This window comes from Rhododendron vialii, chromosome 2a (assembly GCF_030253575.1).
Source record: "Rhododendron vialii isolate Sample 1 chromosome 2a, ASM3025357v1".
In the NCBI taxonomy this organism is placed as follows: Eukaryota; Viridiplantae; Streptophyta; class Magnoliopsida; order Ericales; family Ericaceae; genus Rhododendron; species Rhododendron vialii.
In genome coordinates this window covers 42,290,723-42,316,284 of record NC_080558.1, presented here as the reverse complement: position 1 = coordinate 42,316,284, position 25,562 = coordinate 42,290,723, and the positions used below count along the sequence as shown (strand labels likewise).

At 34.8% G+C, this 25,562-nt stretch overlaps 1 protein-coding gene across 1 annotated transcript; it reads right to left on the bottom strand.

Moving 5' to 3' along the window:
• Positions 1–6,029: 6,029 nt before the first annotated feature.
• Positions 6,030–7,304, bottom strand: LOC131317847 (uncharacterized). The gene is made up of 2 exons (XM_058347518.1): positions 7,226–7,304; positions 6,030–7,030 (listed from the first exon to the last, which is right to left on the bottom strand). Exons 1-2 carry the CDS (start codon positions 7,262–7,264, stop codon positions 6,449–6,451), a joined length of 621 nt encoding a protein of 206 aa, XP_058203501.1. The 5' UTR covers positions 7,265–7,304; the 3' UTR covers positions 6,030–6,448.
• Positions 7,305–25,562: the final 18,258 nt, after the last annotated feature.

Sequence of the window (25,562 nt, the reverse complement as noted above, 5' to 3'; positions counted from 1 at the left end):
TTACATCATCTCTTTCTTCAATTACACACATTATTTTTCTTTGTTCTGTTTTTGACCGGTTTTTATTTGTTCGTCAAAGTATATTATTTTATTTATAATGTATCCATCCACATTACCACAAACATGAGCAAATAATATTCGCTGATTTGGATGACCATACATATATCCGCTGATCTGGATGACCATACATATTTATTGACAATTGACAAAATAAGCTAGATAGAGTAACTGTCCGAGAAAAGAGTTGTGATCGCGTTGATCTACCATAAATATGAGCTATAATATCCGTTGATCTGGATCGATGAGCATACGTATTAATTGACAAAATAAGATTGAGTAACTTTCCAGGAAAAAAGCTGTGATCGCGTCGATCTATATAGGGTTGTTTGTTTTGACTGGTTTTATATTGTATTAATTTTTTAATTTTGTGATAAATGAACCTATCAAATTTAGTAGTAATTAGTATATATAGACCCCATGGTGTCATCACACACAAAATTTTTCCCAAAGTGTTAAAAAAAAACCCCGGACACACACATTCTCACTCTCTCTAAATAATCTAAGATACTCTAATTTGAGCTTATATTCGCTGGATAAAAGCTTGTTCGAGTCAGATAGTGACATAAACAAATCATGAATATTCAAAACCCTCAAGCTTTCAAACAAAATTTCACCTACATACTTGAGATTAGCTTGTAATTATTACCCCCGAAAGTTAGTTTGAGATCAAGGTGAGTCATTAACGACTCAAACTTGAAGCTATTAAAAAAAAAACGATGAGTCAAACTTGAAATTATCTTATTAAGATTCCAAATTGTGTTACTCATTCAACGATCGTTGGGTCACATATATTGAAAAGATCACGTTTTATGCTTTCAACAATGAGGTTATTATTTGAAATTTCCAAAACATGAAGTGCGCCTTGTCGAATACAATTGTAGAAGCTCATATAGTTAGTTATATGTTGTTTTTTTTTTGTGTGTGTGTAAAAAAATGGGAAATTTAGTTGAGCTTTTACTTTGTACGTAGTTTAGAGAAAATAATTAATCCATTTTTTCATTAGCATCGATAATGATTTTTCCTATTATAATTGGTATATTTTAAGTAAATGAACAATCCCGTGCTTACAAGTTTCTGGAGTCACCACTGTTTTTTGTTATAATTGCTAATATGCTAGTGATAGTAAATGACTAAATGTATACTCTGTTTCTTGATATTTTCAGTTTTCACTTGAGCTTTGGGACTCCACTGCCTTTCTTTTCTCCAGTGGGATATGCTTGGTCTCTCATCCTATCCGACTCGCACAATTTCTTCAAAGGTTATTAAGAACCTGTGTCACACACTTGACACCTATATGATAGTGGGATGATTTTTAAAATTTTTAATTTAGTTGGTCATTCACCCAGGAAGCATACTTAGTATAAAGATTACTGTAGAACCATGCCGAAAACTCTAAAATTTGTGCAGGAAATGGTCTATTAAATATCTTGGGTTATCTTTGGGAGCTAATCTTTGGAACAAAATTCCAAGGGATCCAGTGATAGAGACGGTGAAAAGGGATATATGTCCTTATGGCAAAGAAGATCGTTTTGCAGGTAGGATTACACTGATTAAATTCACTCTTACTATCATGCCAGTTCATGAGGCTAATGCTAAGATTCAAAGGAGCTTTTTATGAGGTTATGGAAACTTTATATCCATCTCAAAACCAATTGGCAATGAGTGGAGAGGTCCAAGATGTTATTAAGTGATCATCCATTCCACTCCCAAGCAATGTGGGATTCAATTCCTTAACAGTGACTTTGTCAATGGAAAGGTGCAAAACTTCGACAAAAAATTGATGAACTGTTGTGCAAATGTAAGGGTCATCATTTAGCCCGTCGGCTCGTGACCCGTCCGAAGCCCGCCCGGCTATTGTCCGGCCTGAGCCCGTCCAACGGGCTGGCTAGCCTAGCCCGAATTCTTCATGGGCTAGACTTAGGCCTAGAGATTTTTGCTTGACCCGCGCGCCCGCCTGCAATACCCACCCGATAGCCCAAAAATTACTCAAAACCCATTTTTTTAAGCAAACATGCACTGATGCACAGTATAATCTTCTTGGAGTCGTGGACAAGGCATTCATTTGTTTTCTGCCTACACCGCACAGTATGCACATGGCTCTATTTTTGTTTGTGTGTTGGGTTCTTGGGTGGATGTGGACAAGGCATGGCATGCATTTTTTCTTCATGTATAAAGATCATTTTTTGCTTATGTTTTGTAATTTACAAATTATAGGGGTTGAGTAGTGCACATGATTGACATGTGTTTAGGTGCTAACCTACTTGGGATGTACATATTTATAGTGATGCAATCCCTTGCCTCTCTCTTTGTGTAATAATTTATGCATTTTTTTCATCTTTTGATTAAAAAACATTCAATTCGATTGTGCAAATGCAATTATTAGTTATTTACTTTTTTCCATTTCTCTTTTGAACGTTGCTAACTGACTAACTGGTAGTATGGTAGAGCTTTTTTATTTGGTGCAACAGAAAATTTATGTTAGGGTTACTTTTACAAGTAGTCGTTTGCCCAACTACTGTAATGAGAATCTTATTATGAGATCAAAATTCTAGTCCAACTACTCTAATGAGATGAAAGCCCAACTATTGTAATGACATCAGTCGGTCTGCCCGGATTTTGGCCCGTCAGCCCGTCAATTGGGCTAGCCCGTGGGCGGGCTTGAGCTTCAATTTAAGGTATGTAGCCTGGCCTGAGAAAAAGAATAAGCCCGATCGATCGGCCCAGCCAGTGGATAGGCTTAGGTAGTGAGTTGGCCCGGTCCAGCCCGATGATGACCCTTATGCAAATGGCAATGGACATTTGGATCAACAAATCATCACTGCAAAAGGAAGTTACGCCATGTTAGGATCGTCACACACACACATACACGATTTACGAGTATAAAACAGTAAAGAATTAACACAGAGATATACGTGGTTTTCCAAAACCGAGTACGTCCACGGGAGCGAGAGCGGCTACTGTTCTTTATTATCACAGTATAAATTAGGGTTTACAACATAGAGTATTTATAACTACTCTATTCTAACTTTAACTAGATTTGGCTGTATCCAAAAAATACCCTTGTATGATACTGTACCATGCCACATCCCCTGCACCCCCCAATTACAGAGCGCTTGGGCCGAAGGCCTATTCTACTTTCACTGGATCATCGGCGATTGGCTAGATAACGTCGCTCCGCTCCACCATCTGGCCTTCTTTTTAGAACTCCTTAGTATCTCTTCATACTTAACATATGAGTTACAGTTCCAACACGCCAAAAATGATGTTCTGAATATTTTCGCCCACGTACACAACTAAACTGCAGGTTCTAAATAGTGCACTTTTTTTTTATTTTTTGCTAAGTAATAGTGTAAACAATATAGAAAGAAATTTATTTGCTTGGGAGGAGGAGCAACAGCAACAACAGCGCATGAACTTATTAAATCTTTTGAATGAAATCGATCTTTTGGAATCTGATTATGTTGGCAATGATATTGGATAGCTAAATGTTTACGTATGTTTTCCTATCAAGTCTCTTGTTTAATGTAACATGTACCAATTAAACATAGGGGGTGTTTGAGAGCTTATTTTTTGACTTTTTATTTTCAGTTTTTTGAATTATGGCCAGAATGTATTTTGAGTATGGTAGAAACTAGGGGTGTTATTCGGTCGGTTCGGTTTGGTTTGGGGTGAATTTACCGCACCCCGATCGGGTTCGGGGTACATCATCCGGATACCGATCCCGACCGTTTTAATTTCGGTTCGGTTCGGTTCGGGGTGAGTTCGGGGCAGTCGGGGACTTCAGTCCACCCCGAATGGGCCTAATGGGCCATTTGGGCCCATTTAAAAAACCTAAGTTTCTAATGACTGTTTGACCTTTTTCCACCCTCATTTGGGTCATTTTCAGCCATTTTAGGCTATTTTCACCTATTTTATGTGAGCTACTTTTGGGCATTTTTTTTACCTAGTTTTGGGCCTTTTTTATATGGGCAATTTTTTCCAAATCAAACAGTTTACATAAAAGAAAATTTACAGTGAAAAAAAGAAACCCTCCAACGTTTTACAAATTTGTAAAGGAAAAAAAAAAAACAGAACCACCTACTAACTGAACCACATATTCACAGAACCACATACTAACATTTTACCTATTCACATACATGAGAATGAAATTTTTTCCCAATCAAATAGTCCACCAACTAACAGATCAGGAAAGAAAAGAAAAAAACAAAGTTCAAAGAGTTCTCAAACAGTTCATACAGTAGCTTAAAGCCTTCAACCAGAAGCAACAACTTAGTACCAGTTAAACCTAAAATAGTCCTCAATAAAACAGTTAATACCAACTGTCCCCCCTTAGTAAAACAGATAATACAGTCATCCAAAATTCCAAATGTCCAGATAAACAGTTCAGGAGAAAAAAAAAATCCAGAGAATTTCCAAAATGTTGAGATTGTCACCCTTCCATATAGCTACTTAAAGCCTTCAACTCTTGCAAAAAGTTGTTCCACAGCTCTACATTGTCACAGAGTCAAAAAGCAACAAAATTAAGTCACTAAAAAACTACTCAATGACAAATTCCAACAAAAAATATGTAAACATTACAGATTTGTGTACCCATGATAGAACTCTTCAATCCAAGCACCAACCCCTTAGTTCTTGTCACTTGATTCCAAGACAACTAAACACATAAAGAAAAAAACAAAGAAAACATACAAGTAAGACATTCAACATAAAATATATTTAAGAACCATAAAATAATTGTCAATAAAAACCAAAAGTAAAATTAGTACCCGAATCTAATGCCTCTAATTCATCAAATTGTTCTCTTATATTGATCTTGTTTGGTTTCCTAATCCATTATTGTGTGCAAATTAGTGCTTCCATGGTCTTCGGAAAGAGAGAACTTCGATAAGGATCAATAACATCCACCTGTGCTAAAAGCAGACTCGGAGGCAACCGTGGACACGGGAATTGCTAGCACATCTCATGTCATTTGAGAGACAATTGGATACTTTGAAGAGTTTAACTTCCACCAACGAAGTACATCAAAATTATCACAATCATCCTCACTAGTTTCCGCAAGATACTTTTCCAATTCCGTTTTGCTTGCCATGTTGCCCTCCTTTTGTTTGTGCATTTTAAATTATGATTTCAAAGATTTATGATTACCAATGTTCGTTTCAAGTCCATCCAAATCTACGGTGTCCGATGATTCCCCAACCTCTTTGTTACGCACATTCACGCTACCATTATGCTTCTCAAACTATCCAAATAAACGGGTAATTTCACTTTTTAGCTTATCCATGAACTCACCAACTATTGCCTTATCATAACCCAAGGTATTTTGCAAGCAATACTCAAAAAATGCAACTTTGCATTGAGGATCAAGAACAACCGCAAACATCATCATTTGATTAATCTTATCAAAATTACCCCAATACTTGTCAAATTTGGTACGCATACTCATTGCCAAATCATACAAATCACTATCCTCGTTTTCACTCAACTTCATAATGTCTTGTTGAATCAACACCATTTCATCAAAAAAAACATTACAAGTGACGTGCAAAGAACCCAAAAATTTCAAAATTGTAACGTAAAACACTCAAAGAAACTTTACGTACAACTTAATCTTCTCCCAATCCTTTGAACTTGGAAGCCCAACGTACTCCTTCCGGCCTTCCCCCCCCCCCCCCCCCCCCCCCCCTTCGCTTTTTCTTTCTCTTCTCAATTTCAATTACCCTATTTATACCCTCAAAACTATCAACATCATCGAAATCCTCGTCCATCTCCTCCTCTATTACATTTAATTTAAAGCTCAGGTCATCACACAATCGATCAAAGGCCTTTTGATAAGTTAAAGCTCTCTCCAACATGAAATATGTATAGTTCCGCCGAATAGACACATCCAAACAAGATTTAAGCCTACATACAATTTTTTCCTTCTCAACACATGACCAAAACTCCGTCATTCTAGATGAAGAAGACCTCACATATCTCACCATATTGTGCACCCTTGCAATCGGGACATCAATCTCTTGCAATCCCTCACGTACAATTAGATTTAAAATGTGTGCCGAACATCTCACATGCAAGAACTCGTGATTTAAAATGGTGGTCTTCCTATCCTTGGTCTTTCTCTCCAAGTATTTAATCAAAAGATTATTTGAGGATGCATTATCAACCGTAACGGTTAGAAACTTGTCAATTCTCCAATCCAATAAGCATTCTTCAACCATCCTACCAAGAGTATCACCTTTGTGATTAGGAACAACACAAAAATTTAGAATTTTCTTTTGGTACCTCCAATTCTCATCAATAAAATGACCCGTAAGACACATGTAATTCAGATTTTGGACCGAAGTCCAAGTGTCCGTTGTAAGACAAACCCTTTGATGCTTGAGTGTATGTTTCAATGTTTTTTTCTCTTCCTCATACATGACCATGATTTGTTTTGCCATCGCAAGCCTATGAGGAGGATTCCACATTGGTTGAACAACACTAATAAAATCTTTGAATCCTTCACCTTCAACAAATGAAAAGACAACTTATCAATTATTATCATCCTCACTAGTGCCCTTTTACAAGCGTCAGCACTAAAGGCCACAGGAACAAGGCTTGCACTTGTTTCACCATTGTGTTTTTTCTTTTGAAAACTAAGGAGCTTTTGCCTAGAACCCATAAATTTCTTACTTGGTGGATATTTGGTACACTGATACGCTAGATGATGAGTTAGTGATTTAGTACCATTTAACTTCGAGTGACAAGCATAATCTGTCCCACACCAATTGCATGCAGCCTTAGGTTTTGGATGACCTTCCGGTGTAAGAAGTGTAAAATATTTCCAACATGGAGCCCTTTTTTTCAGATCAACAACCTTCTTTCTTTTAGACTCGTTATTAATTTCAGGCATGAGCTCATCATTTAGTTCGGCATTTTGAGGGATATCAAACTCAACACCTTTATCCATAATGTCATCATCCATTTCATCACTCTAACACAACAGAAAATTAAAAATAACATAATCACAATTTGATTTTCTTGTTGTTCGTGCACTAATCTAATTTTCAATCCATCAACTCAAAATTAGGTAGTATGTAAATTGCAAACACTAAATCCATTAAACTCATGCACTATATTCAATAAAGATCTTATTTTCAAGCCAATATAGGATTTTGAGATTGAATACCTCATGCTCATGGTCAGACATTTCGCCGGCATTGTCCATTCTGATAGTGATTTTCGCCCCTTCCTCACGCTAGCCTCTCTGCATACACATAAACAAACATTACAACAAATTACACCATTCCCGACTAACATTTTAGTCGCCAAATGTCCACTCTTTGGTCGGCAAAGGGTTTTCCCGACTAAAATTTGGTCGGCAATTTAGTCGGGGAATGAGAGTCGGCAAATGTAATTGCCGACTAAATATGGTTTAGTCGGCAAATGTAACGTTTTAGCGACTAACGATTTAGTCGCCAAATGTCTTTTTTACCGAATAAAAAACTTTGTCGCCAATTCTATTAGTCGCTGAATATACATTATTAGCGACCAAATCCTTTAGTTGCCAATAATAATTTTCATGTGACATCATCATTGGAAAAAGGATGTGCCACGTTGGCATAATGTAGCCCCCTGACCAGCCACGTGTAATTTAGAATTGCCCCTTTTTATCATCAAAGTGTCAGTCTTAGGAGTCAAAACCCCAACCTTGTGTTCACATGTCCAAGCCACTTGACCATTTAGCTAGCAACGCATATGTGCTCAAGAATGAAATTTTAATTTATATATTCTATACTACTTCAGTGAATGCATCAACACCATTTCTGATTGCGCGCTTTATACAAAAAATTAACTTTAAATGCTTTTCATTTTTAATTTGAATATCATTCTGATAATGTTTTATTCTAATTAATTTTTGTCTCCAGACTCTCAAGTATATAGTCGGCTAAATAAGTCAACTAGTTTGTTTTTTTGTCCTTATTCAATTTTTTTTGTATTTATTAGTTTTTAGTCAATCTTTTGGGGATTATTATATCGTCATGACGAGAAGAATCTAAAAAGTAAAAAATTATGATCGAAATCCAATTTTTTTGAATAAAGACAAAAAAATTTACTTTCAATCGGGAAAAAAATTGAACGGTTTCGATCGGGAAAGTTTCATCGTGTGATCAATGTCGTTGCAACAAATATTTCCTTTATTGAAATTTGGTTTAAAAGAAAGGAAAAATTAATATTCGCCGACCAAATGTAAATTTAGTCGGCAAATATTACTATTCCCTACTAAATTATTTTGTCGGAAATATTTTTCATTTATTAATTTTTTAAATTTTGGAAAAAATTGATATTTGCCGACTAAATATAATTTTAGTCGGAAAATATTGATATTCTCTACTAAATTATTTAGTCGGGAAATGTTTTCCATTTATTAATTTTTTTAAATTTCGGAAAAAATTGATATTCGCCGACTAAATCTAATTTTAGTCGGAAAATATAACTATTCCCTACTAAATTATTTATTCGGAAAATATTTTTCATTTATTAATTTTTTTAAATTTCGGAAAAAATTGATATTCGCCGACTAAATCTAATTTTTGTCGGAAAATATAACTATTCCGTACTAAATTATTTAGTCGGGAAATGTTTTTCATTTATTGGGTTTTAAATTAGTGGGAAAATTGATATTCGCCGACCAAATTTATTTATTAGTCGGAAAATATTATTATTTCCCGACTAAAATTTATTTTAGTCGACAAACATAATGATTTCCCGACGAAATAATTTTAGTCGGCAATTGTTCAATAATTGGCGACTAAAATAATTTTAGTCGGGAATTGTGTAATTTCTTGTAGTGAAGACAGAGATAAACCACATTCAGTTACACACAGACTACACAGTAATCAAGCAAAAAAAAAAAACAGTAAGAAATTATTTTACTAAAAAAAATGACATATACACTACAAATGGAATCATTATTTGTCAACGTAAGTAAATGGCCAGTCTGTTAGAAGGCCAAGGAATTGTTTTACTACAATGTTAACTTGTTTTTTTTTTGGAAAATGGAAGGAATTATTCCTTAAAGAACTACAATGTACAAATGCCCTGTTTGTTTTTTGGTACTGGTAAAAGGAAGGAATATTCAAAAGAAAGAAAGAAAGCTGATTTTTCAGCCCAATCTCTCTTTTCTTTTTCCTCTACATTTTTGTTTGTCATCTTTTGAAGTAGGCAATAGAGCAGGAAAAAAAAATTCACAGTCTACACCCTTAAAAACTAAACCACAGAAACTGAAAATAAAACTCAAAAAAGGGAAAAGAAATCAAGCAACCATTTTCATATGCACATCATTTTTGGATACGGAACCCTTTGACACAACACAAGCATCGAGTATTTTTGAATCAGTTCCCATTCCACTCCTCTTGAAAAAAATTCAAAATTCAAACTTCCAAAAAAAATACTACGCCATTACACACACACACACACACACACACACACCCACAGACAGAGAGAGAATAGATTTGAGGGCGGCAGCAGAATGGAGAGTAAAATCCGCTTACCGATGTGGTGGCGGACTGGGGATCGATTGCGGTGCCGATGTTGATAATTGGGGAGGGTGGACAAGGCGGCGGCCGCGGCGTACGTGGTGGGGGCGACGGAGGTGAGGACGGCGCTGGTGGAGGACGGCGGTGCAGATCGTTGAGGATTCGTGGAGTAACAGAGAGAAGGGAGACTGGGAGAGAACTGAGGGGAAAATGGAAATAGCGAATGGCTGCGTGTCTGGAGGAATGGGGAGAGTAAAAGACAGATAGGGTAGGGTTTAGGAGTGGACGGTCAAGATTAAAACACCAAATGGATTGACGGTCAAGATTAAAACGATTTATATAAATATATATAATATATGATTCGGTCGGTTCGGTCCAATTTCGGTTCAGTCAGTTCGGTGCGTAATCGGTTCGGTTCGGTCCGTATAAATTTTAGGAAAACCGAGACCGAACCGAACCTAGGTCGGTTCGGTTCGGGGTGGACCGAACCGCCAAAAACTGTCCGTGGACCGACCGAAGACCGAACATATCGGTCGGTTTTTTCGATTTTTTTCGGTCTGGTCGGATTCGTAACACCCCTAGTAGAAACGTTTGGGAGATATGTGCAGAATATATTTTGGAAACTATAGTAGTGTTTGGTAGATGAATGATGAAAATGAATTATGGATTGATTTTTACCAAGTTGCCCTTGATCTTTATTATTGTGTTAAAAGGTGTGTGTGTGTATATATATATATATATAAAAACGAAAGCATAGTTTTCGCCGAACGACGAAGTAGTTTTGATAAAAATGGTCGAGTTTTACGTGGATCTTTTCTAGATCTTCTTTCCCCAAACCTATGATCTACAGAAGGTTGTCGGGATTTCTGAGTGCGATTATAAGATCCTGTTAGGTATATATATTTTGTCTACGGAGGGAATCATACATTGTTGTAAAGAATCGTAATATTTTAATCCTCAACAAATAATATCTAATGTCTTGGTGGTGTTTAACTATTTCATTTCGTTTAGTTATTCTTTTAAATTTCCTTATTATATATATATATCTCGGGGCGGTTCCGGAGACCTCTAAAAAAACCCTCCAAATCTTAATTTCATAGTTTCCGATTAAATTTTGATGATCCGAGCAGCTCAATGTGTTCAAAACTTGATTTTAAGGGTGCCCACGAGAAATTGGCAAAAAATATAACCACGAGAGGCTTGATTTGAACAGTTTTTTATTGAACCGTTCAATAAAGTTCATTAAAAAATTGTTCGGATGAAACCCTTCCAGGTCATTTTTTTTTATTGATTTCTCTCGAGTACCCTTAAAATCACGTTCTAATTACATTGAGTGACTCGAATCATCAAAATTCGATCGAAAACTTTGAGGGGCGAGGGGGAGGGTTTAGAGGTATTTTTAGGGGTCTCCGGAACCGCCCTGTATATATATATTGTGTTTGGCCTTTATTATTGTGTTAAAAGATGTAAAAAAAAAAAAAAAAATTTGGTGTTCTCTCTCTCTTTGTACTGCGTCTGCTTTCACAGGTGAAGAAGTAGATAAGAAGTGTTAAAGGTAGGGCAAAAGTGATAAATAGATAATAATAGTATGGGTATTTTGGTAATTGTACGGAAAATGGCAAAATGGCAAACCATGAAAAGATCTCATGCCTTGATTCTCCGTTTTTTGCTTCTTCAAGGAGAATCTGAGAACGGGTTTTCAAAATGGGCTTGCCAAAATGGGAAAATGGAAAAATGGGGTTGCCAAACACCCCCATAACTTTTCTCCATTTTAGCTGGAAAGTATTCAACAAACTACACGATTTTCCTTTAGAGCTCTTGTAAAGCCACAAAAATTTGGGCCTCAAGCAATTTCTTCAAAGGCCTTAGCCCAGTGAATTTTCCGCTTGACCGAAAAAAAAAAAAAGGCCTTAGCCCAGTGCCTTGGGTTTCCGAAGCAAGGCCCATTAGAATCTCTTTGTTAGGGGTGTAAATTTGAACCCGGGCCCAAAATCTTCAGGATTGGGTCAGCCCAGTCCAGGTCATCGGGCTCCCTCCAAAATTTGTCCTCAGGCCAAGCCTATCTATGTCAACAAAATCTAGGCCCTTGTACAGCCCAATACCCTAACATATTCGGGCTTGGGCGCGACACTCATGGCTCATTGCCTTCTTTCTTGTACGCTAGTAAGATGAATGATATCCTTTGCCTTTTTTGCAACTTTTGGAGTCTACTTTTGGACGCTTGAATTAGTTCAATAAAAAGTTATTAAAAAATCTCTCAGTTGGGCTGTCTTTAAGCAAGCTCTTAACTTTCACTATAAAGATCACAAAAAAAGTTGAGTTTCTTAACTTTCACTATAAAGATCACAAAAAAAGTTGAGTTTCCGAATCAGGAAAAGAATTTCATTTAAAATTTACTAATGATTTCGTAGAATTTTTGCCAAAGGAAGAAATGAGGAAATTGCCATATAGGGCCCTTTTTTTTAGATGTACTTTTGGAGGAGTAAATTATATTTGCTAATATTTGAATATAAGTAGTTAGTTTAGTTACTATAAAAATGGAGAGACTATATATATATATATATATATATATATATATATATATATATATATATATATATATATATATATATATATATATATATATATATATATTTTAAATCTTCATGAATTGCATGAAGTGTTTTTATTGCATGACTCAAAGTGCCTAAAATATTATTGAAAATTGATGTAGGCAAAAAAAGTATTGACTAAAAATACTTTTTTTTGGGTGAAATTGACTAAAGTAGTACTTCTTCCTACGATATGCAAACCATGAATGTGTGCTACAAAATTTTGTACTTTTGACAAAAGAGTGAATAAATCATGTTTCACACATAAAATCACAGCCAAGCACTACTACAAGACGCTAAGTATGTTGGGCTTTTTGCTTTCAAAATTCAAATTTTGGACTTTACTTTAGATCTTCAACACAGAACAGTAGAGTTTGCATTTTAGATGAAACAAGCATATCTAGTTTGGACTTTGAACATACAAATTCATTATCTATAGACATATTACTGATGATTGGTATGGATCCGGCTTTGAAGGGATAAAATCTTAGGAAAATGACGGCCCAGGATGTATTTTGATAATTAATACCCGCCAAGAACATGCTGAGAACATTTGTTAATGCTGAAAATGTCCTTGGAGGGTATTAATTACCAAACATGTCATTGGCCGTCATTTTTCCTAAAATCTTCGGACTTGAGATCAGGTTAGTCGGTAGCTCAACGGGCCGAGCTTTGCGTAGGGCCAGGCTTCAAAACCTATAGCCCAAGTACCAACCATATGGATCAGGACTAAATTTCAACGGCCTTCGAGCAGGCTTTGGGCAAAATTTACACTCCTACTCTATGTAATTATACACTGTGCTTCATGCATTGTAAACTCCAAAATCAAGAAAATGCAGCCCCTCACTTTAAATTATTTGCATAGATTAGTATCATTTGCTCTAGGCCTTTGCTGTAATAGATTGATCATGAGTATGCAGCCCATCACGTTTGGGCTTTTGAATTGGCCTGATCAGATAATCTGATACACCAGTGCGATAGTCCCTGCAAATTCTGGCTCCGCCACCTAGCTAGCCTGGGTCTCACCATCATCAGTTAGTGAACTTTTCGGTTGGTGGGTACAACTTTGAGTTTGTCAAAAGCAAAAACAAAAAAATCTCATTTTGGAAGATATGCCATTGGGTGTGATTTCCTTCTCATTTTTGTGGCCAAAAGGGTATTTTAACATATTGCAAATCTGAATTCTTCTTTCCCATTTCCTCATATTCATTGGTGCCTGTCAAGTTTTGATTGAGACATGCTTCTTGATAATGTGAACAGACGAATATTGTTTAGCTTTTTGATGCATTTGCATCAATGCGGAGCATTTCTCCTCCGGACCACCGCACCACTATGCATCAATGATGCTCCAGACAATTAGAGTAACAAGTTGTAGTGATATGGTTCAATCATTCACGTTTGGTCTTAATCACAAAAAGTAAATTATCTTTTTTCTTGAAAGCATTCATTGGCATCCTTTTCATTGGAGTCCAATTCGAGATATTGGTTCAGGACGAGGTTCACATCCTAAAGAAAGTAAAATCAAGTGGATAAGCCCCTGTATAAAATCAGCTTTATGATTTTCCAAGTAATTCGAAAATTGTATTCAATTGCAGATTTGGGTTATGATATTGTAAAATTTGATATTTCCCAACTAAATCATGTCTTTTAATGAACCAAATTTTCTAGGCGTTAACATATTTATACACCCTCAATTAGCAGGAGCGTGGTTACAGTTGGGGCAAAAGCCCCGTATGAAGTGGTGCCACAAAAGTTAATTTATAACATCTAGTGTGGGGTTTCGAACACGAGACTTTACAAGGAGGCAAATTCCCAAAATCCCAAACTTGAAATGCCAGGTCAACCCCTTTGGATTTCTATGTAGATGTTTTAGGATATATACAAATTACTAGAGGTGGCAAATGAGCGGGTCTGGGAGGGTTGAAACGGGTTGCGGGTCAAATATGACCATGTTGAATACGGGTCAAATAGTAAGCGGGTTGAAATGGGTTGGATCGAATATGGGTCAAGTCAAACCCAAACCCCCCCCTCTCTCTCTCCCCTTAATAATCTTGCAGCACTTTTTTTTATTAATTTTTAACTTCATGCCGATTTCTATTCAAAGACTGTTTTCGGTTAATTTTTTTGTCGGGACGACTGATTCTTAAATAATTAAAGCAAAATTAACGAATAAAGAACATAAATAAACAGAAATAATAATTCGACTTAATTATTAAGTCAATAAAATGTAGTAAAGCCTATTTTGGCTTAATAAGTCAAATGGCTTATTTTTTCTGTTCTTATTCAAATTTTTTCGCATTTGTTAATTTATTGTTATTTTTTTATGGATTATTGCTTTGTTATGACAAGTGAAATCTAAAGAGCAAAAGATTAATATCGAAACCAAGTTTTTTTGAATAAAGATCAAAATAAGCCAAATATGCAGCTTTGTGCAGCAAGTACTATACATACGCCAAAAGACAGAATTTTTGACTTATTTTTTCCGTTATTTAAAATAATTCTGAATTTTGATCATAACTTTTTATTTTTCAATTCCTCTTAACTAGATGAATAAAAAAAATCCCAAAAAATTGACGTAAAATTAATAAATACTAATTATTTTTTATCTTTCATTAGGAAATGCGAAAGAATAACTGAATGTAAGTGTGTGTGCCTATGTGATTTGTAAAAGTTTTGCTTGTTCCATTTCGTTTGACAAAAAAAAAAAAGGGTTTGGCTAGTAAAAGTGTGGACCCCATTTTCTAAACGGGAAATGCCTTTCCTTTCCGTTCGGGGGCCGTACTACGTGAAAAGCCTACATACAGGATAGATTCTCTTTGAGTCTTAATTAGGGAGAAATTATTCGTTGCCCCAAGGGCAACACGTCATTCATGCCAGGTGGTGCCTTCTGCCAATCAAAGCCCGCCGTCTGGGAGAAATTATTGAAAAGGCTGTCACTGTTTGAGGCATCCCACTGACACATTTTTCACTCTCCACTACACAACCTTCTCTCTCTAAAATAGCAAATAGGCATGTAAATGAAAAAAAAAAATTTGAATTGCCCAAAATTGTGTAGACACAAAAAAAACTTTACACATTTTAGCACCTCATTTCCATTAACAAAAAAACACAAAAAATTTAAGGCATTTTACCAATTGGTTTCCAATAATAAAAAGAAGTTTCACTCACATACTCAGTAAAAAAAAAAATTACTACCGCAAATAATAAGACATTTTTCATCAACTTATTTACTACGAGAAACACCTAACAACTTTTCAACCACAATTAAAAATCTACAAAATTTTTACTAGTGGAAACACATTCTAAGAAGACCCGCTCTGTTACACTAAGATTTTTGAGTTTTTTCTTGTTTTGTCCTTAATAAAAAAATTTAAATTTTGCGACAAACTTTTGTGGATTATTGATTCGTCTCGACAAGAATAACAGAAGAAAAATTATGACTTTAATCCAAATATTTTTAAAAATATTCATCATAAAGCCCCAAAAATCAGCTTAAAGTAAAAATTATGACTTTTTTTTACCTTCAATATCTAAGATAAAGCCTCTCGGATATTACAACAAAAATATTAGGGTAAAAGTAAAAAGTTTGTTAACAAAACATTTTTATTAAGAACAAAATAAGAAGAAGCTCAAAAATCTTAGCGTAACAGGGCGGGTCTTCTTAGAGTGTGTTTTTGCAAGTAGAAATTTTATAGATTTTTAATTGTGGTTGAAAAGTTGTTAGGTGTTTCTCGTAGTACTTGTTCTTTTAAATGAGCCAAAGTGGATTATTTTTTGTCCTTATTCAAATTTTTTTTACATTTGTTAGTTTCTCGTCAATTTTTTGAGAATTATTGCTTCTTTATGATGAGAGAAATCTAAAAAGTAAAAAATTTCGATCAAAATCTAATTTTTTCAATAAAGATAAAAAAAAAAGCCAATAAGTCAATTTTTTCGTCTTTATTAAAAAAATTGGATTTCGATCGAATTTTTTTACTTTTTAGATTTCCTCTCATCATGACGAAGCAATAATCCCTAAAAAAATTGACGAGAAACTAACAAATGCAAAAAAAAAAATTGAATAAGGACAAAAAATAAGCCAAAGCCACTTTGGCTTATCTAAAAGAACAAAACCTAAATAAGTTGATAAAAAATGTCAAGTTATTATTTGCGGTAGTATTTTTTTTTTTATTGGGTGTGTGAGTGAAACTTCTTTTTATTATTGGAAACCAATTGGTAAAATGCTTTAAATTTTTTGTGTTTTTTTGTTAATGGAAACAAGGTGCTAAAATGTGTTAAGTTTTTTTGTGTCTACACAATTTTGGGCAATTCAAATTTTTTTTTTAGAGAGAGAAGGTTGTATAGTGGAGAGTGAAAAATGTGTCATTGGGATGTCTCAATCAAAGTGACAGACTTTCCAATATTTTCTCCCAGACGGCAGGCTTTGATTGGTGGGAGGCACCACCAGGCATGGATGACGTGTTGCCCATGGGGCAACGAATAATTTCTCGCTTAATTAGGAGTCTAAATTATGGACCCTCAAGGGGGCTGTAGATACAGCTGGAGATTAGCTTACTCTTGAAATCTAAATTAAGGTCTAACTAACTAGTGAAAGAAATATTACTGTACTAGCTTTTTGACATAAAAGTAGAATCAGATATTAGCTAGCTATAGCCAGTTTGAATTAGGTTTGAGAAGTTCTATTTCTAGTCTTCTTGTACTCCTTGTTTATGGTCGGATTGGAAATTTAAGAATTCTTTGCCTTGTGGAATTTATGAAGAAAAAGTAGTATCGTATGTACATGGAATTTTCAACTAGAATAATTATAAAAAAAAAACCGACTTCAAATTATACATGTTGGAATATTTTTAATAAAATAAATATTAGTATTAACTCCTCACCTTTAGTGTTTTACCGTTACAATATTAATGTAGTATTGAAATATTGATTACAAAATAAAGAGTATTTATGCTCTATCATTATCTCTATATTAATGGTTATTACTCCTATATATATGTGTATCTCATATAAGGGAATTAAGAAAAAAAAATAGAAAAGACAAAAACTCATGTTCTTAGAGATGTACAAAAAGAGAGATACAAATATGTTTGTGTGAAAGTTCACATTCTATTTTCTATATTTTCTATGTTGATTGGACAACTCGGTTCGTGACTCGTTCAAACCTCTCGGTGGTCGTGAACATCAGATGAGGAATGCTTGTGAGCGCTTGGGTTTAATCTTGGGGCTAGTACACTCCGGTGGAACCTTCACGAGGGGAGGAATATTAGCCTTAAGACAGTGACTACACGACTCTCAATCTCACAGGCAACATCTTTCCTACTTTCACTATTTTCGTACTCTCATGTTTTTCTTATTTGTGTCTTTGCGATCATGTAGTCCAATGATTCTTGTTATAAAATGATATTTGTGAACCAAAGTTCTAACAATTTAAGGCTAATATTATATTTACCCTCGATGAATTAGGAAATTGATATTGTGTATCTATTGAGCTTAACGTCCTTAACCAAATAGCCAAATGAAATATTGTATCTATTGTTATATCTATTTGCTTAAAAGCTCGATCAAATGGTTGTTCTTGCAAAATTTTACTTTAAGGACACGGTGGTGGAATCTTATAATACACATGTCCATTGTGTAGCCATTAAAGATATGAATCCATTGTTATTATTAACCTCAATTCATGACCAAATATTCTAAGCCACTAGAATTCGGTGCCTCTCTTTATTTATTGGGAGTAGTAAATTTGTGATTAATAGCTATAGGCACCGAGATGATAATCAACTCACTTAAGTTTCGGTTACTACAGTGAAAGTTAAGGTCTAGGCTCTTGAATAGTTATAATGACTTCCGTTTTGTTTAGAACATGATTTACAGTTATTGCACTACTACAACTCATTGTTTGGACAGTTACTTTTTGACAATTCTTGACATGTGCTTTATGGTACATTTATGAGACATTCATACATTCTAATCAATTTTTGCATGTGAGCAAAGGTGATTCACATTCACATGATATTTGCTAATGGCATTATCTCATTGTTGCATATACTGTGGTGATCCATTTAGTGTGAAAAAAAAAAATGACAACTTATTAATACAAGAGTTTGGTTGGTTTCATTTTTGCATTATACTATTTCATCGATATCCTAAGGGTGGAACAAAAGGAAAATAAAACAGAGATATTTGTTTTTCCTTTCCTTGGATGGAAAAAAGCTTTGTTGGAAACTAAACGGTTAATAAGCTCAGTTTGTATATTGTTAACAGTATCTTCTTCACAAAGTTATATTGAGAACGCTACTTTGTTATTACTAGTATAATCAGATAGTTCTAGTGGGAAAGTTGGATTTTCACATTTAAAAAAGAACGGAGGATTTTGTCTTCTCTAGTACAATACCAACTTTTTAAACAAAGTTTGAGAGTAAATAAAAGGTGGCCTAATAATGTTTCGAGAAAAAAAAAACCTCGGAATAGTTTTGGATTCCACTTGATTTCCGTGGAAGAAGAAACATTGGTTCTACTTTTCCAGTAGACAGATTTATTTAGAAGTGTTGCTAAAACCCTAGAAAATTTGACAAGTTTCTTGTCTTTGTTCAAACACATTGGTTATAGTTACAGCATTTATTTTGGGATTGCAATATAATTTGTGTATGTAGTGCATGATTGAAGTTGGTTCATACTTAATAGGAGAGGAAAACGTTTCACCTGAAATGTCTAAGTGTGATTTTGTTAATAAATTTTGACACCTTCAATATCAACATATATACATAAGAGTAACTGACAAGAACTCTTTTATATATTATAAATGAATGCGGTGATAATTGGCGTATAAGTATTGCATATTGTGACAGTTACAAACATAAGATTGATGATCGTAAAATGCATGATTAATGCTATGTGATTGGATTTTCTTGGAAAAAAGGAGAAAAAAAAAAATAGCTTGTGTATTTTGTTTTATTAAAAAAAAAGAGAGGTTCAATTCCTTAGATCTAGATTTGGACTTATTTTTTGTTGGTGGAAGTATTTGGTGATTGATTTTACAGGTTGGAGCCGTGAAATTACTGTTTGATATCATTTAGAGTGTGATTATTTTGTAGCTCATGGGTTATCATGGTTGTAAGTAAAAGATTTTGTGTACTTTATATTGCAAGTATCTATGCATACACCATGAGATTTTGATTGGCTTTGTACGGAGAAATGATTGGCTATTCATTTTCCCGTGTAGTAACTGCCCTATTTAATTGTCTTAATGGTCACCATTGTTTTTAAGGGATTTACAAGTGTCATTGTGGGAGTACTAGTAACTGTTAGTGGCTTTGAAAGGAAAAAAAAAAGCCCACTTAATTCGGCTCTTCTTATAAGGAAGACAAAAGGTTTTATTCTAAAAGATCACGTAAATTGCACGGTTAAAGGTTAGCGTAACAATTTTGCATATGGGTTGTGAATACTTAAGTGGCATTCTTTGGGATTTTATCACTTTAGTGCCCAGTTTCTAACAATAGTCTTCACAGTTAGAACCCAATGGGGGGAAATTATTATGGTGGTTACTTGTAGAAGTATGGCCAAGGTTTTTGTGTTCAATCGCCATCAATGGGTTAAAACTATTGCTTTGTGTATGGTTGTTTGAAATCCACATTGTAATAAGCATATGTACGCGGTTATTTTTCCAAGTCTTGTGCTGGATTTGGTTTTCCAATTCGGTGGAAAAGATTTATGTCTATAGATGATCTCTTTACGGAAAAAATAAATGTCATGTTCAATTTTTTCGTTATCAAGTCTATTGTCATATTTCATGACCCTTTTGTTGCCATGAGTAATGTGTTTTGTTTGGGTAGATATTTGTAAACTTGGTTTTTCAAAAGGTTTTTGTTTTGGAATAGGTGACTAGTTTTCAAATATTGTTTTGTAGAAAGGCAAAATAAATTACAACCATGGCTATCAGGATTAAGCTTTGTTAATAGATGATTGATTTTGGTTGCTACCTCAATAATGATTTTGGTTGCTACCTCAATAATGAGATTTTAAACCATGGTTATAAATGCTCGTATTATTTTGTGACCGTTTGTGAGCATATGTTTAAATTGCTTTTTAATAAGGCAGTGTATTTTCTATCATATTTACTAGTATGAGTCTCATTGGTTCATTGGAGTTTTGAAACTTGTGGGGGATGGTCAAACTTAATTATTTTGTGTAAGTTTCAAAACTTATTATATGAATTTATTGATTCTTAAAACCATTGTATACGTTCTCGAAATAATATTTCAGTATTCAAGTTTTCCCTTTAACAAAAGCTAGTTGCATACCTATGAATGGAAATGTGGGGGTTATTTATAAATAAAAATGGGTTCTGTATTCTTGGTGAATTTGTGTAATGTTATAAAGCTCTCAACAATGTTTGGGCATTTGAGGGGAAAAAAAAAGGGGGGGAAGAAATAAAGGGAATAAAGGGATTTTTATCTTTGAAAATGTTTTTAATGTCCTAGGTGGAGAATTGATCAAGGGTTTTTATCACTTAAAAGGTTTCAAATGTTTTAGTTTTGAGGCTTTAAAAAAGGTTTTCCTTGGACAATATTTATGTAATGATTTGGGAACATGCATTTTCAAGATTTATAACATCAAGAAGAGTCATATCTCTTTCGATTAAGTTGAGTTTTACTCACCATCTATGGAGGAGTACTCTGAGTAACGTGCGTCAAAATCCTTTTGTTGATGATGCATATTTTTGTAATAAAATAAGTGGTTAGTTAATCCAATTTCATTTGTGAAATAAGAAATTTCCAGTTGCATAGGATACAACTCCTATGAGAGTTTTATTGGAGGTGTATTGACCAAATTCTTTAAAGGTACGCAATACTCTCTTTAATATGCATGCTACATGGGTATTAAAATTATAAGTATATTGCTAGTGTTTTGTGGGGGCATATTAATTTTGATAGACTGTGAATTTTGTTTATAAGATTAGCAACCAGTTTGATTGCTCATATCAACTTGCCCTTGCTTTATTCCTTTTAAGGAAAATAGATAATGCATGTGGGGTTTCTAATTTTTGTGAATATTGGTTGGATATTTCTTACTGAGAAATTCATAATACTAATTTTTGTGTTGGCGAGTTGTGTTTGAAATTTATACAGGTGCGTTTTGTAAGCCAACAAGACGAAGTTTGAAATTTGCACCATTATAAGGAGAATAAAGGCTTGAGAAGCCAAAGCATGCATGCAAAGTAAAATAAAAATTGAGGCATTTATTGAACTCCCAAGAGGAGTTGTTGCCTCTGGACTAGCACGAGGCTAGATCCTAAAAATTGTCGAGGGGAATGAGCAAAGCCTATAGGAAGTCACCTAGGGAGGTAACCCAATCTCTGTGACTGGAGATCCCATGAAGGAGATTCAATGGGTAAAAACAATCCATATTGCGTGACTTGATATCAGCACTAAAAAAAGTATGAGACACCATATAGAGTTGTTCTCTTGCTCATTCCTAAGGCACAGTGCTAAAGAAGTGAGAGGTTGAGGATGAGTTTTAACTCTTAATGAATCCAAGGCGAGGATTCTTTCGCAAGGTACATTCCGTCACTGTACCCTTGGAGGATTCACCTAAGTGGGAGTTGTCGTGAGGCCGCGACTATGAGGCTTGGGCTAGCCTATAGAAATTCCCATGAGAATCAAGATCGAGTGCATGGCCATTAATAGCACTAACCCGCGAATGAAAGTCCAATACCGGTACTGTGTGTGTGATATGTTGAACTCTGACTCAAAGGGTCTAGTTCAAGACATAGTTCACTATGATCCTTCAGAGGTAAACTATTAACACTAAGTGAGGTTCAAGTCCGGAAGACACCTTCACCTATTGCACAGTATATAGTTGCCCAATTTTGTGTTTAGTATGTATTTTCAAAGTCATGTGATTTTAAAAGTCAAACTATATAATATTTATTTTATTAAAAGTGGGGGATTGTTGGAATATTTTTAATAAAATAAATATTAGTATTAACTCCTCACCTTTAGTGTTTTACCGTTACAATATTAATGTAGTATTGAAATATTGATTACAAAATAAAGAGTATTTATGCTCTATCATTATCTCTATATTAATGGTTATTACTCCTATATATATGTGTATCTCATATAAGAGAATTAAGAAAAAAAAAATAGAAAAGACAAAAACTCATGTTCTTAGAGATGTACAAAAAGAGAGATACAAATATGTTTGTGTGAAAGTTCACATTCTATTTTCTATATTTTCTATGTTGATTGGGCAACTCGGTTCGTGACTCGTTCAAACCTCTCGGTGGTCGTGAACATCGGATGAGGAATGCTTGTGAGCGCTTGGGTTTAATCTTGGGGCTAGTACACTCCGGTGGAACCTTCACGAGGGGAGGAATATTAGCCTTAAGACAGTGACTACACGACTCTCAATCTCACAGGCAACATCTTTCCTACTTTCACTATTTTCGTACTCTCATGTTTTTCTTATTTGTGTCTTTGCGATCATGTAGTCCAATGATTCTTGTTATAAAATGATATTTGTGAACCAAAGTTCTAACAATACGGAGACTAAATATTTCAATTTTGGGTCCATTAAAGGGTTTGTATGCGTCTTGACAATGCACGCAAACTAAGATAATGGTGTGGACACTGGGAATGTACTAAAAAGTTGATTATGCTTTTGGAGTCCGACAAAATCATTACGGGCCACTCCATAATAAGCTTCAATTATAGGATGCCTCTTTGACGTCCTACCCCACTAAAATGTCAATGATTTCCCTTCTGGAAGGAAAAAATGGTATCTCACTTGTAGTGGTGTAATGCCACGAATAGTAATGTGGTCCTTAGGCTTGTCGAAACATTGTTAGCCCCACTTGCAGACGAGGATCCTTTAGCCCCTGATCGTTCCCATTCTGTTTTGGTCGAAATTAAGACGGTGCGTACTCCACCTGCTAACAGACGAGATTCGGGCCGTTTCGGCGTTATTGTAGTTGGGTTTCATTTGTGCTCAGGTGTTTTTGTGTTTGCATTCGACCTTTAGTTGGATTCTCCTCCCCTCCCCGAACTTGATGTTCCCGTTATTAAGTTTCTTAATAATATACTTTTTGCCTTTTCAAAAAACTGTTGTTGCTGCATGTTCTAAAAAAAAAAAACATTATTGTTGCGAATATAACTTTATTTAAATTTAGTTCGCATCAAGGGCTCATGCCAGGCTTCTCAGTTTATTAATCCGAACAATTAGTTTTGTTTGGCACATCGAGTTTCTCGTCCCTGCAAAAAGTTAAATTGATTGTACATCGCTATTCGTAGAAATAAAAATGTTTTGTTTCAATAAATTAATGGCTATGATTTTAAGAATAAACTTCAAAAAAAAGGTTTTTTGCTCATGTAGCTATCGATATCGGATCAATATTAATTTTGGCATGGACAACAAACCCGATGGGTGAAACAACATAAATGGTTTGTATTGGTTCCTGATGAGTTCCGAAAGAAGGCACAACACGCTGTTGTGCCTTGAGGTCAGAGTAGGAATCTCGTGTTAGAGAGAGAACCACTTGTAAGGACCAAATTTTGTAGTCTTAATTGTATTGGCATTTCCGTAAGACAAAATACATATTTTATATCGAGTTGTAATTACATTATTTTTAATAGGCTAATAAGTATGTATAGGATTAAAGTGGAAGAAATCTTTATTTGTAATTCCGAGTGACCGTATTAGATAAAAAAAAGGAGGTCGACTATAGCGAGATGGATTTTGGCGAAGACGGGTCAATCGGGGTATCAATTAGCACCTTCTGTCATTTAAATGAACGTGACAAAAGAAAAGGGGTGGGACAAGCCATATCCTAATTTTTAACAGTTTAAACTACTAAATCTGCTCTAAGATCTGTTTAGCAAACGGGTAGGCATTGCTTTTTGTCATGCTCACTCGTACGCTGTACGGTCGCGGCGCTTGTTTTCTCAATGATTGCATGTGATGTTTTCTCATAATCTTACTTCATTATGAGAGTGCATTGTCTGCCTTTTCAGGGAATTAATTACCCATTTGTTAATACTATAAATTAACCCATGCACTAACCATATCCAATTGTCGTTTGGTACGGTGTTAATAATAAATTATCGTTAATTGAGTTGTTTATCGATGTTGTTGCGCAGTGTGTGAAAAGTAATTAATTGGCCATTATTATTTTGATTAACTAATTCATTGCAGCTGATTTGAACCCACTCCAAACCTTGCTGTCATTTTCATCTTTCTTGGTAACGCTCTTGGTGGTGTGAAAGAGAAAAAGGGAAAATGGATGTGGTTATAGTTATCCTCATCTTTCTTGGTAACGCTTTAATTTCAGTTTAGTTATCCTCATGATTTGTCTTTTATAAATTAACCTAGGATTTGATTTGTTTAGTGTACTTGCTTCTTAGTTACAACCATCTCATAAAGTCATCACGATAGTGTTTATGAATGATAAAATCAATAACTGTGGGATCATCTTCATATAGTATGTGGCACTACAACACATTATACTTGTGACAAAGTAGAGTTATAGCGTGCATTTGAAAATGCTATCTATTGTGATGAATATATAGCGCTTGGTTTTGTAGTTAATTGTGTTTCTAATAGCTTGTGTGTTCATTTCAATAATTTATATTTTTTTGAAACAATGTTTATGCAAAACATGGCTCACAATGGTATAATCAAACTTAGCAACATTCTTAGAAATAATCAAATTTTAGGTTTTGGATAACCAAAACTAGCAACATTTTTCAATAATCAAAACTTGTCAACCTCATATCACATAAGTTAACTAGTTCCAAAATTTGTAAGCACGCATGTTTCAATTGGTATTTTCTTCTTCTCTTCTTCACCAACTCTATATTTTCTCCACTTTACCCACAAATTATTTATCTTTCTTTCTCTCAAAAAATGAAGTTCATATTTCTCGATCATCTACTATTCAACCCATCGTCACAAGATTAAGGTATTTCGTTCTTCTTTCCCGTTTCAACCACACCCCCCCCCCCCCCAAATATATAAATATATATAAATTCATAATAGGAGAGAAAGAAGTCACCGATTTTTCTCTAAAATTAAGGGAGGGAATTTATATAATTTTTGCCCAAGAAAACATAAATGAAGAGAAGTGAATGGCAGAAAACAAAGGGAGAGAGAGAGTGAAATTATTGTGGACCCTTTATTTTGGTTATGGACTAGAAACGACCACTGTGAACTTTTAAATAAATAATCAAAAGCTGATGTGTCAACTGTTGATTATCCATTTTTTATTATACGTCTGTGGATGGCCTAAGGGGCTATACACTCACCCTTTCTCCTTGTTTACACTCGGCACACGCTCCTTTTATACACCCAGGCCATTACATAAAAGCCCTTCAACTGCCAAAGAAGAATCTGGAGCCCA